Source organism: Opisthocomus hoazin, chromosome 2 (assembly GCF_030867145.1).
Source record: "Opisthocomus hoazin isolate bOpiHoa1 chromosome 2, bOpiHoa1.hap1, whole genome shotgun sequence".
NCBI classification, from domain to species: Eukaryota; Metazoa; Chordata; class Aves; order Opisthocomiformes; family Opisthocomidae; genus Opisthocomus; species Opisthocomus hoazin.
In genome coordinates, this window is record NC_134415.1 from 89,443,421 (window position 1) to 89,455,943 (window position 12,523).

General features: G+C 40.7%; 1 protein-coding gene across 2 annotated transcripts in view; it reads left to right on the forward strand.

Moving 5' to 3' along the window:
- Positions 1–12,523, forward strand: part of MDN1 (midasin AAA ATPase 1) — a 108,676-nt gene that overhangs the window by 32,992 nt on the left and 63,161 nt on the right. For both annotated transcript variants that reach the window (XM_075414365.1, XM_075414364.1), the window contains exons 23-36: positions 364–515; positions 973–1,151; positions 1,509–1,717; positions 2,818–2,964; positions 3,703–3,844; positions 3,972–4,106; positions 4,187–4,325; positions 5,285–5,423; positions 5,519–5,649; positions 7,166–7,310; positions 7,486–7,615; positions 9,418–9,651; positions 10,409–10,606; positions 11,895–12,103. In XM_075414365.1, the coding sequence (XP_075270480.1) occupies positions 364–515; positions 973–1,151; positions 1,509–1,717; positions 2,818–2,964; positions 3,703–3,844; positions 3,972–4,106; positions 4,187–4,325; positions 5,285–5,423; positions 5,519–5,649; positions 7,166–7,310; positions 7,486–7,615; positions 9,418–9,651; positions 10,409–10,606; positions 11,895–12,103 (2,289 nt within the window). The remainder of the gene's footprint in view (positions 1–363; positions 516–972; positions 1,152–1,508; positions 1,718–2,817; positions 2,965–3,702; positions 3,845–3,971; positions 4,107–4,186; positions 4,326–5,284; positions 5,424–5,518; positions 5,650–7,165; positions 7,311–7,485; positions 7,616–9,417; positions 9,652–10,408; positions 10,607–11,894; positions 12,104–12,523) is intronic.

Below are 12,523 nucleotides of genomic sequence, written 5' to 3' on the forward strand. Positions count from 1 at the left end.
GCGAGTTGTAAGAGATAGGTATTTGTTTCAGAATAAACCCCTCTATATTGGAAAATATGTATGAATATAAAAAGATAAAAGCAAATTTCTTGCTTGGAAGTGTACTTCAAAATTCAGTGCTAGGACTCTTGAGACATTTTTATTTTCATGGCACTGGCAAAGATGCCTGCTTCATGACCTTGAAATAATCTTGTCAGGCTTTTCCTGGAATTTGGATTCTGTGGCAAGGGGATGGTGCTTACTGCAGGAGTGCATTTAAAATGTCTTCTTACAGAATGTGTTGCAGTGGTGCAACAGTAGTTGTCTTCATTAGCAAACTGAAATTCATTTGTGTGATCTGTTGTTTCTGTCATGTCTCCTTAGCAAATACCAGAACCCCCGGGAGGGAGATTTATACTTGTAGAAGGATACTGGATTTCAGCTGGGGATGAAGAACCTACTGTAGATGAGACTTATGTGCTAACCTCTTCAGTTAAGCTTAATCTCAAAGACATTGCCAGAGTTGTGTCTGCAGGGTAAGTCTGTTTCAACTTTTCTGTTAAAAACCTAAGTTCAAGATGTTTATTTGGGTCTCGAGTGGTGCCTGTCCAGCCTTTATTGTTTGGCATCAGTCATGTCAATTTTCCTCCGATGCTACAGTTAACTTTTCATTATACAGCGACTTGAATTTATACATGTATTTCTTGTCTCCTTAAACCATTTTACTGCTATACCTAGTTTTATTTAAGTGATAATCTAGAAATTTGTGGTTAGAATAACCTGCTTATTTCATGCTGCCATGTAAAGCTTCCTGGGTAGCAGTTAGCACTTCAGGGTAAAGTTACTTATGTTCCCCTTTTAGTGTATGATCTCGGATACTCCCAATGAGTGAAGTAGTGATATTTTGGTAATGTATATCTGTGAACATTTCAAATAACGTTGATACCTTGTATATGAGAAAAATATGACTCTATTTTGGTTGTCCCTTTTTAGGACTCATCCAGTACTGATTCAAGGAGAGACCTCTGTTGGTAAAACCAGTTTGATTCGCTGGTTGGCTGCTGCTACCGGGAATCATTGTGTAAGGATTAACAATCATGAGCATACTGACATCCAGGAATATATTGGCTGTTACACATCAGACGCCTCTGGGAAGCTGATATTTAAAGAAGGTGAGTGGGCATGTTATATTTACTCCAAATTCCTGTCTGTCTTCTGGGTTTTTTTTCTTCTTTTGTGCTTGTCTGTTCTATTGCAGTGGAGAGGTGACCTGTTGTAAAGTTAGTAGTTGCATATTAATGATAATCTTTTATGTGGATTTCAGTGTATCCTTAAGAGTTCATCTTTGTCTCATCATACTTGTCCTATTGGACATAAAGAAAAGAGTTGAACAACTTAAACAATACAGTTGCTTCCATCTCTGGATTAGCATTTATACTGAGTGAAAACTGGTGGCTAGAAGTACCTGAATGCATGCTTCTGTTAGGTTTGTTAGATTTTTAACTAGAACTTTTTCTGCTCCCTCCAAGGCATTCTGATAGATGCAATGAGAAAGGGTTACTGGATTGTTCTAGATGAACTGAATTTGGCTCCCACTGATGTTCTGGAGGCTCTCAACCGTTTGTTGGATGATAACAGGGAGCTGTTTGTTACTGAGACCCAGGAAGTTGTCAAAGCTCACCCTCGCTTCATGCTGTTCGCTACACAGAATCCTCCAGGACTCTATGGTGGCAGAAAGGTCTGTATAATCTCTTCCTCTGTGTGGCTACGACTCTAGGGAGTGAATCTCTCATACATAGAAGCGTGATGTGAAAGCTTTCTGATGCATAGCGCAGAATTAACATGAAATTCTCAAGAGGTAGAGTTGAGGTGGCTGTGGACTAAGTTTCAGTACAGCTGGGTTCTGTTTACATTAGTTGCTTGTTTTGCAGATACCAAATTTCTACTTCATTTTGAGTAGTTGAGATTTAAGTGCTTTACTGAACTGGAGTTCATGTATGTTATATATGACTCAGCATTTCTTGCTCAAGAGCGTGGGAGAAGAGATTTGACTTAAGCTATCGATGTCCATGTTGTGCTGGTTTTGGCTGGGATAGTTCATTTTCTTCACAGTGACTGGTATGGTGCTATGTTTTGGATTTGTGACCGAAACGGTGTTGATAACATGGGGATGTCTTAGTTATGGCTGAGCAGTGCTTGCACGCTGTCAATGCCTTTTTTACTTCTCGCACTGCCCTGCCAGTGAGGAGCCTGGGGCTGCTCAAGAAGCTGGGAGAAGACACAACTGGGACAGCTGACCCCAACGGACCAAAGGGATATCCCATACCATATGACGTCAAGCTCAGCAATAAAAGTTGGGGGTAGAAGGAGGAAGGGAGGGATATTCGGTGTTTGTTTTCCCCAAATAACCATTGCGCATGATGAAACCCTGATTTTCTGGAAATGGCTGAACACTCATCTGCTGATGGGAAGTACTGGATGAATTCCCAATTTTGCTTAGTTTGTGCGTGCAATTTTAATTTACTTATGGAAGTGTCCTTATCTCAACCGCGGGTTTTCTCACTTTTACCTTTCCGATTGTCTCCCCCATCCCATCGTCGGGGGAGTGAGTGAGGGGCTGTTTGGTGCTTAGCTGCCTACCACAGTTAAAACACAAAATGTTTTAAAGCTCTTGTCCTCATCCAGGCTGTCTTACACTTTCTTTCAATGTTTATGTGTATGTGCTAATTAGTATGCTATGTCACTAGCCGTATTGCCTTTGAATGTGTAGGGGAAGATGTATAACACAAGGAATGCCAAAGGAAAAAGTTCAAGCAGTAGTATGTTCTCATATTTTAGGTTTTGTCCAGAGCCTTCAGAAATCGTTTTGTGGAACTGCATTTTGATGAACTGCCAAGTGCTGAACTGGAAACCATCCTGCACAAGCGATGCAGTTTGCCACCTTCTTATTGCAGCAAGCTTGTCAAAGTCATGTTAGACCTGCAAGTATGAGAGTCTCTCTTCTTTTTGTAGAAGACATGCAAACATACTGCAGCACAAAGTAATAGAAATTCCTTTTGGGGGTGGGAAATGTTGCTATCTGATATATATTTTAAAACGTAGACCATAACTGATTGAAGAGAACCCACCAAAGTACTTAGTTCAGTGCTTAAGATTGACAATGGGGAAGGTGATGTCAGGTTTGAGAGAAAGCTAGCAGCAAAACAATTAATAATCAAAGGCCTGGGATTTGGTGTGTAGAATAAATCCCTGGCTCTGGATGCAAAGTACTGTGTAGAATTTGTAACTGTCTTTGGATCATGCGAAATTAGGTATTACTTTTAAGCAGTAATTTTGGATGTGTTCTGACACTCCTGTGTTTAACATGCATTTAACACTTGATATGTAGCTAAAACAATCTCATATTTAAAAGCAATTGCAGCAGCACAAAGTGCTAACCTACGTTTTGGTGTAGAACCTAACTTTTTGCTTGGATTTTACTTTATTCCAGGTACCAATTTTCTTCTTAATATTTATTTCTGTCTATCTTATTTTGTTCCTGGTACCTGTCAAATACCTGCTCAAAGGTAATTGAGTCTGGGAGTTGTTGTTGACTATAGACTTTTTTTTTTTTCCTTTCAGTTTGTTTAAAGAAGTGTCACATCAGAGAGCTCTGATTTAGTTTTGCTTTAAGTATTTGGAGAGATTCATGAAAAAATGGATCATGCTTTGTTTTTATGACAGTCTTACCGCAGAGGGTCGACGGTGTTTGCTGGGAAGCATGGGTTCATTACCCTGCGGGATCTGTTTCGTTGGGCTGAAAGGTACAGATTGGCAGAGCAGCTGGAGAAGGAGTATGACTGGCTTCAGCACTTAGCAAATGATGGTGAGCCCTGCTGCTCCAGGTTTTTGAAGTGTCTGTAGAATTGCTTTCTAACTCTAGTTCTTAAGTATAAATTTTTGTTACTGATGAGCCAGGTAGTAATTGCTTTCTCTCTTCCTCTGTTTTATAGGCTTTATGCTTCTGGCAGGAAGAGTGAGGAAGCAGGAGGAGGTGGATGTTATTCAAAGTGTCCTTGAAAAACACTTCAAGAAAAAACTGTATCCTGAGTCTCTCTTCTCACGGGAAAGCATCGAAAAGCTGTTGAGTGAGTTTCCTAGAAGGACCATACTGGTAGTTCTCTAAATAAATGTCACTGAAGCTGATGGATTGCTTTGTGTTGTGCAGCAAAATCCTCCACATGGATGTCGGTGATGGACAGAGATTTTAACCATATTGTCTGGACTCAAGGGATGAGGAGACTTGCAATTTTGGTGGGACGAGCCCTGGAGTTTGGTGAACCAGTTCTGCTGGTGGGAGACACTGGGTAACCTTGCTTTTTGTGATACAGTTCTTTCTAGTGCTGCACCAGCCACTGAGTCAGACACAAAGTGATTGTGTGGGCTTCCGTGCTGCTTTGGTCTGGCACATTTAAGCCGCTGTCATGGCAGACTTGCAACTGCTGTTTTTCACAGTTCCCTTTTGAGGGGAATCAACTGCATCCCTTTCAGCACAAGTCTCTAATGGGATTATCTGCATTGCGTATAGCTACATAGAAATTATATAGGAAGCAGTAAAACTGAAATGAGCTGACTTCTGTCCCCACCTTTCACAAGGTGCCCTGTGGAATCTCAGTGTGCTCACTGGAGAAGCTGCTTTTGGTGAATTGGGACATTTTTCTGTTTGAGAGCACGTTAGATTTACGTGTTTTAAGAACTCAAATATAGCCTTGTTACTACTTCTCCCCCCAGTCCCTGCCTCATACGCTGTAAAGGAGGCCTTTGAAGTAGGTACTGTCTGCTTCTGTGCTGGTTATAAATTTGGAGAGTAAATTTTTGTGAGAGAGAAGGGAAGAAGAATGCAAGAAAAGGGAGAAGTTAAATTATTTAGATAATAAATGAGAACTCTAGGTACTCGGCAATTTATTCCTTCAAACTTAGGCTTGGCCTAGACACGTAGCGTCTCCAGTTTAGTGAAATGTTAGGTTAATTGAGTACCTGTAGGGGTAGGCTGAAATAAATTTGACTTTGAACCTGCAGAGATCAATCAATCCAGATATTGATTTAAATTTAATTAAAGGCATCTTGTGCAAGTCAGCAGCAGTTGTTGTGCCAAAAATGGCTTCACTTTGCATGCATTTCCTTCAAGGAAAGGAGCAGAAGGAAATTTGCATGCTGGGCCTTTGCCTCATAGCTCTTCAGTGAAAGTGAATCCTGTCCAAAGTGAGCTGCTTTTTTTTTTTTTTTTTTTAAATTCTTCCTTTTCACTTCAATTACTTTGTTGCAGGTGTGGTAAAACTACCATTTGTCAGATCTTTGCAGCACTAACAAATCAGAAGCTATACTCGGTGAATTGCCACTTGCATATGGAGACTTCAGACTTCCTGGGAGGACTACGACCCGTCAGACAGCGGTCGAAAGACCAGGTTTGTCTTGCATCAGTATTGATTTAGATGGTGTGACCGTGGAAGCAGAAAGTAGCAGTTATTAATGACTTTTTGTGTCCTTTTCCATTTCTTAGGAGGAATCTGATGGTTCTAGGCTCTTTGAGTGGTGTGATGGACCTCTTGTTTTAGCGATGAAAGAAGAGGGTTTTTTTCTCCTTGATGAGATTTCTTTAGCTGATGATTCTGTACTAGAGCGACTTAACAGGTATGTCTTAAATGTGTTAGTAGTAAGTATCCTCAATGTGTCTACTCATTATACAAACATGAGCTGGGTTAATCTGGCTTCTTGAAGTCACATTTGTTTCCTGGCCTGGGTGAGCTGCTCTCTTAATCATATAGTTCTTGCTGAAAGGAAGAATGACCCAGATAACTCTGGCCTTGTTTGTATTTCGACTTCTGTGCCAGTTTGCTTTGTTTTTCTAATTGTCATCTATCTGAAGGAGATGCTAGTTTTAATCACAGTAATACTTAGACAATTGTGCTGTTCAAAATTTTAATTACAGGTAGGGGGAAATATAATAAGGTGAGGCAAGGTGAAACTGCCTTGTCTTGCCTAAGTGTTGATGTCTTAACTTACCTGGAAAAATAAAAGGTGCTTTGATTAAAAAGCAGATATGTGTATGTTTGCTTGACATATGTTGGTATGGTGATTAGGTTGGTTTTCTGAATGCCTTAGTTGGTGCCGTTACTTACCATTTGGATCTATAGTGCTGCTACAGACTGGTCTGCACTCAAATAGCTGTTTGTTTCATGGACTAAAGTAACATGATAAAAGGATTTGCTTTATTCAATAGCTTGTGTCCATGGATAAAGAAATTAAGAACATAAATCCTGGTTCAGTTGAAACAGTTTAAATGGTATCTAAAGACAGTTTACAGCGTGAGTCAAGTTGGAAAAGAAAACTAAAATCTCTAGTTTATCATCTGCAATATTGATATTTTCAGACTGTCAGTGAGCTCTTGAGAATGATGCATCTCATCAAATACCAGAAACAAAATTTAGTTATTTACCTCTTTCATGTGTGTAAAAGATAGTAAAACACTAATTTCATTTCATTATCTGCTAGCAGCAGTACCCCTCATTTTAGTCTTTTCCATTACCCATTATATTGAGATGACTTAACAGCTGTTTTTTCTACCATATTCAAACCCTCTCTGTTTCAAGCTGGGTTTTTTTAATTGTAGCATCGCAGCTATCATTCTTTCATAAAGTTCAGTTAATCTCTTTGTTTTGACAGTCATACTAAGCAGTGTCTTTCTAAACAGATAACAGCTCAGACTTTCACAGCTCTTGGTGTACAGTGAAGTACAGCTAATAAAACAATCAAAATCCCTCAAAACCACAAAAACCTATTAGAATGCTTCTCAGATGTGTAGTCTGTCAGCATGAAGAGTGTTTCGCTGTGCAGATTTCTTTATCTAACTCCTATGAATATAAATTTTGCCATTTGCTTTTGTCCAGAGAGCTGAGACACATAATCAGGTCAGTTTTTTGACAGATCCTTTGAACTGAACCTTATCAAGAAGTTTGGGTAGAGTTTCCTTCTGAACAAATGAGAAGAGTTCTCAGTTGGCGAGGGTGAACAGATTTTAAATTTTTAATACGAGTTCTGGAGCAATGAAAGTTTAATCAGGCCAATTCATGTGATTTTCATTTTTAAGTGACCTGTTGAAGTGTGTAATGAAATTTAAAATGAGGAAATCTTTTAACCTTCTCTCTAGTGTTCTTGAAGCTGAAAAGACATTGGTACTTGCTGAAAAAGGTGGTCAAGATGATGAGGAGAACGAGGTAGAACTATTAGTTGCAGGAAAGAAATTTCGTATTCTCGCGACCATGAACCCAGGAGGTGATTTTGGGAAAAAAGAGGTAAATGTCAAAGTAACTGGGAGTACAGCATGCATCTTCTGGTCATATTGAAAGATATAGCTTGTTCACTTTATTGTTCTCAAGTACTGTGGCTACAAGGCTATCAGTGAACTGCAACCTTAAGTAATATGACGCAGTGTAAATTGAATTGCTGTGTCGTTCTGCTTGTTTGCAGCTTTCTCCTGCGTTGCGCAACAGATTTACAGAAATATGGTGTCCACAAGGCAATGGCCGTGATGATTTGATACAGATTGTAAAACACAATCTTCATCCAGGATTGTCTCTGGGTGGAATAAACAATCAAGGTGGGTATTTCTCTGTGTGTTAGAATTCGAACATTGTTAAGAAATACAGTCCTGAGGGATACGGGAAAGGAGAGGAGTATAGTCAGGACCCTAAATTTTAGGAAAGCCAACTTCCAGCTCTTTAAGTAGTTAGTCAGTAGGACCCCCTGGGAAATGGCCCTCGGGGACAGGGGGGCAGAACAGAGCTGGCAGATCTTTAAGGATGTTTTCTGTAGGGCACAGGAGCATTTAGTACCCAGGTGTAAGAAGTCAGGCAAAGAAGGGAAGAGACTGGCATGGCACAGTCAAGACTTGCTGGTCCAACTAAAGGGCAAGAGGGAACTGCACAGGCAGTGGAAGCAGGGACAGGTATCTTCGGAAGAGTGTAGGGATGCTGGCCAGTTGTATAGGGGTGAGGTCAGGAGGGCCAAGATGCAGCTGGAGCTGAACTTGGCAAGGGATGCTAAGAATAACAAGAAGGGCTTCTACAGGTATGTCAACCAGAAAAAGAAGCTTAAAGAAAGCCTACCCCCAAATGAACAGGAATGGCAACCTCGTATCAACAGTTGAGGAGAAGGCTGAGGTACTTGGCAACTTTTTTGCCTCAGTCTTCAGTGGCAGCCTCCCTCCTCACCCCTCCCCAGTTGATGGACTGCAAGGTGGGGACCAGAAGGGCAAAGTCCCTCCCACTGTAAGGGAAGACCATGTTTGTGACCACCTGAGGAACCTGAACCTACATAAGTCTATGGGAGCTGATGAGATGCATCCCAGAGTCCCAAGGGAGACCCAACCCAGAGTCTTGTGTCCAGCTCTGGAGCTCCCAGCACAAGAAGAACATGGATCTGTTGGAGCAGGTCCAGGGGGCCACAAAGATGATCCAAGGGCTGGAGCACCTCTCCTGTGAGGAAAGGCTGAGGGAGTTGGGGTTGTTCAGCCTGGAGAAGAGAAGGCTGCGGGGAGACGCTGTAGCAGCCTGTCAGTACCTCAAGGGGGCCTATAAGAAAGATGGGGAAAATACTTTCAGCAGGGCTTGTTGCAATAGGACAAGGAGCGATGGCTTTAAACTAAGGGAGGGTAGATTTAGACTGGACATAAGGAAGAAATTTTTTACCATGAGAGTGGTGAAATGCTGGCACAGCTTGCCCAGAGAGGTAGTGGAGGCCCCATCCCTGGAAACATTCAAGGCTAGGTTGAATGGGGCTGTGAGAAACCTGGTCAGGTGGAAGGTGTCCCTGCCTACGGCAGGGGACTTGGGCTAGATGACCTCTAAAGGTCCCTTCCAACCCAAAGCATTCCATCATTCTATGATTCTAAGAAAAAAATTACTTCGGAGGTGGCTAAACTTTCCTCAGAATTTACATCACCATGTCCCTTTTTCTTGTAAGTACATCTCTGAGGAAACTTATGAAATATTTTGGACTTTCTTTCATAGTGTGTTGTATGGCTAGCCAGAAGTAAGGTCAAGGCTGTATTTACTTCACCGTCCAGGTAGCTGAATTATCCCCAGCCCTTCAGTGCCAAGTGCCCTTAGTTTCAGTGTAAGATGTTGAAAGAAATGGCACTTCATTTTCTGCCAGCAGCTTTACTGTTAGTATCAATCACGTGTTTCTGTCTTGTTACTTGAATTTAAAAGGATCTGTAACAACAGCGCAGGCATGGACTTACTCTTCAGTTATCCTGCCTGTTAGGATATAGAGTACCCATCCATATTACTCCTGCATTACAGCTGTACCTATTTTAGTGATGTTTATTATGCAGCAATGTAGTAGATGTGACCAATAAAATTATTTGATAACTACATTGAGTTTTGACTGTCTTTTCAGGGGCAGACATAGCAGAGCTCATGATGGACTTTGTTGAATGGCTGACTAATCAAGAGTTTGGTCACCAGTGTATTCTTAGTGTGCGAGATGTCTTGTCATGGGTTAATTTTATGAATGTCATGGTGGAGGATGAAGAGTCAAATTCTGCCAAGGAATATAGCCTTCTGTACATTTCTCCAGTGATGTCTTTTATCCATGCTGCATGTTTGGTATACGTTGATGGAATAGGATCAGGTAAGGCTTCAGTGCTCATTTGGTAGCAGAAAATATGAAGTTATATATTTCTATTAATATGTTTGGTTAGAATGCAAACAAAATACTTTGGGGCAGCACAGAACTCTTTTGAGAGAAGTTTTCACTTCCATTTGACAGCATCCTGTGCTTCATACGCCTTTTTTGTGTTTCAGTAGCAAGACTTTGAATAATACAGCAAGCTTAAGTAAATTAGAGGTAGTAATATTACTACAAAGGCTAGCACACAAATTAAGAAAGCCTGTGGGTTTTTTATTGAATCTTCTGAGCTGATATGGTACTTAATTACATGGCCGTATATTATTCTTCTCTCCCAGCCTACATGTCAGCATCTGTGCATTCCAGCCTGTATAATGTGCATAGCTCAGAATGCATCTTTGCATGTTTGGCCACTGGCCCAGCTGCTAAATGGGAGATATGAGACTGGGGAAAAAACGAAAAGCCACAAGAAATGCAGGGAAAGGAGGCCTGGAGGGACTATGGCAAGGGAGCAGGGTGACAGTGATGGTAGAAGAAACAGTTTTGGAAATAAGGCGTCCTTAATTCTGTTGCTCACAGAACAAGTTGTCCATGGTAAATAGTACTGGAAGCACTGTCAAGCAAAAGCACTAACATGAAGTACAAACCTGAAACAGAATACTGCACAAAAATGACAGCTGTGAAGGAATGGAGCTTCTGAGTCATAAGATTAACATACCTGGTTATGTTTGTAAAGCACACTTAACTTTTTTAATTACAGGTACAACATCCTGCTCAGCTGATAAGGCTTTATTAGCTCGTGAAAAATGCCTGACATTCTTATGTGAGAAAATGAGTCAATTCCTTGAGCTGACTGATTACCAGAAGAACGAACTAAAGATTTATGACAGAACAAAGGAGAAGGAGTTTGTGTGGATGGACAACTTTATGGGAATCCACCCTTTTTTTATTCCAAGAGGCAAGAGACTTTGTGGGAGTGGGTGGACGTTTGTTCTGTGGGTATTATTCCAGATAGTTCTGTTGTTCGCTAAATCTAAGTATGGTACCTGAACCATTACAGAACAATTTATAGTTTCTTCTCAAGCCTTAGAAGAAATGCCTTTTCTGTCTCCAAGTGACTTGATTGCAACTTGATCACATTTATTAATAAGACACATCTGTTAATCGCTACAGCTCATCCTGGGCCTTGTGTAAAGCATGGGAAGCAGAGGTCCTGGGTACAGTGCAAAACAGAATGGAGGCTAATGCCCTCCCTTGCTGCGGCCTCTCAAAGATTAGCTGCAATTTTTTTGCAAAAATATTTAGTCCCTGTATTTCAGTTCCTTATGTGACATATTAGTGCAAATGGAACTGCCCAAATATTGCTTTCTACCCTTAAAATACAGTGACAGGTCTAAGAAGTGATGACTATGAGCTTTCTAGTTCACCTGGTGAGTTTTCAGTATGTGGAACTATGTGTTCCTAATGCTATATTATTTTATCTTTGAACATTTTGGTGTTCTTGGATTGTGTTAGTCATGCATCAAATAGTAGAAGGTAATGCTTTTTTGTAAATTACTTAGTTTCCCTCTGCTTATTAGATCACAGAAGGAAGGATCCCTTTCATACTAAGCAGGTATTGATCTGTAAGATAATTTGGTGATTAATATCTTATATACACGAGCAGTGCTGTGTTACAGAATTCAGGGAGTGATGCCCCAGTGAGTTATCCTGGCGGGAATTTGGCAGACAAGCTCTGTACTCTCTCCTCGGTGTATGTCGTAATAACAGTAAAGAAAATGCATGTCCAGCAACAGCGCACTTTAATTAAAGCACTTTTCCTTCACAAAACTATTAGTGTATGGAACAGATTAATATGTTGTTCTGTAACATGACTGAATTGCATGCTTCGGTGCCAAATTTTCCACGTCTGAAGTGCAAGGACAGATTTATGATTTTTTTCAGTGATAGATTTCTAGTTTGGGTCATGAACCAGAAAATGTCGAAGTTTCATGGCAAAATACATTGTATATTCATACACTTTTTGCAGAATTCCATGTAAATATGTGGAGATGGGCTGTGGGTCAAGCAGAAAGTAGGTGTGCCCAATCTCTGAGAATGGGATACAAGCTTGATCTCCATTGCCTGCTGTAATGAGATCAGCAATTGACAGACAGAATGATCATGCTCAGAAGCACACTGTCAGCAGCTCCAGCATAAACATTCCGGTTTTAATTGTTTTCTGGTTTACCTCTCCTTTGTTTTAGGCCCAGTTCTCCAGAGGAACAGCATTACAGATTATGCTCTAAATGCCGGGACTACAGCAGTGAATGCACAAAGGTTGTTAAGAGCCCTACAGCTTAACAAACCCATTTTGTTGGAGGGGTCACCAGGCGTTGGCAAGACCAGTCTAGTTGCTGCCCTGGCAAAAGCCTCGGGAAACTATCTTGTTCGAATCAACCTGTCTGAGCAAACGGTAGATTGAAATATTGTCTTTGTAGCTTAGTGATGGGGGGCGAGGGGGGTGGGCAGGTGGAATGTGGTGTGTATACCTTAAAAAGCTTAGTTCATTTTAACATTGGCACAGAGTCTGAAATGTTATTTTTTTCCTGCTTGGTCTCAAGATAAAACTAAATGGGAAGGGGGAACTGGAAAGAGCAGTGAGCTTGTGTGAGCGAATGCCAATTCACAGATTTTTCTGTTCTTTTTGAGTGAAGACGTGTATCTTTGTCTACTGTGTTTTTCTTTGCTTCTGCAAAGTTACTTTAAACAGGCTTTAAAGCTTTTTAGCTTTTCTGTTCCAATTTATTTTTTTTGTTGTTAAATATAGTAGCTGGTCACTGGAGTTCCATCATGGAAAAGCTTTTATTAACTTCCAGTTAATGAAATTTGATAC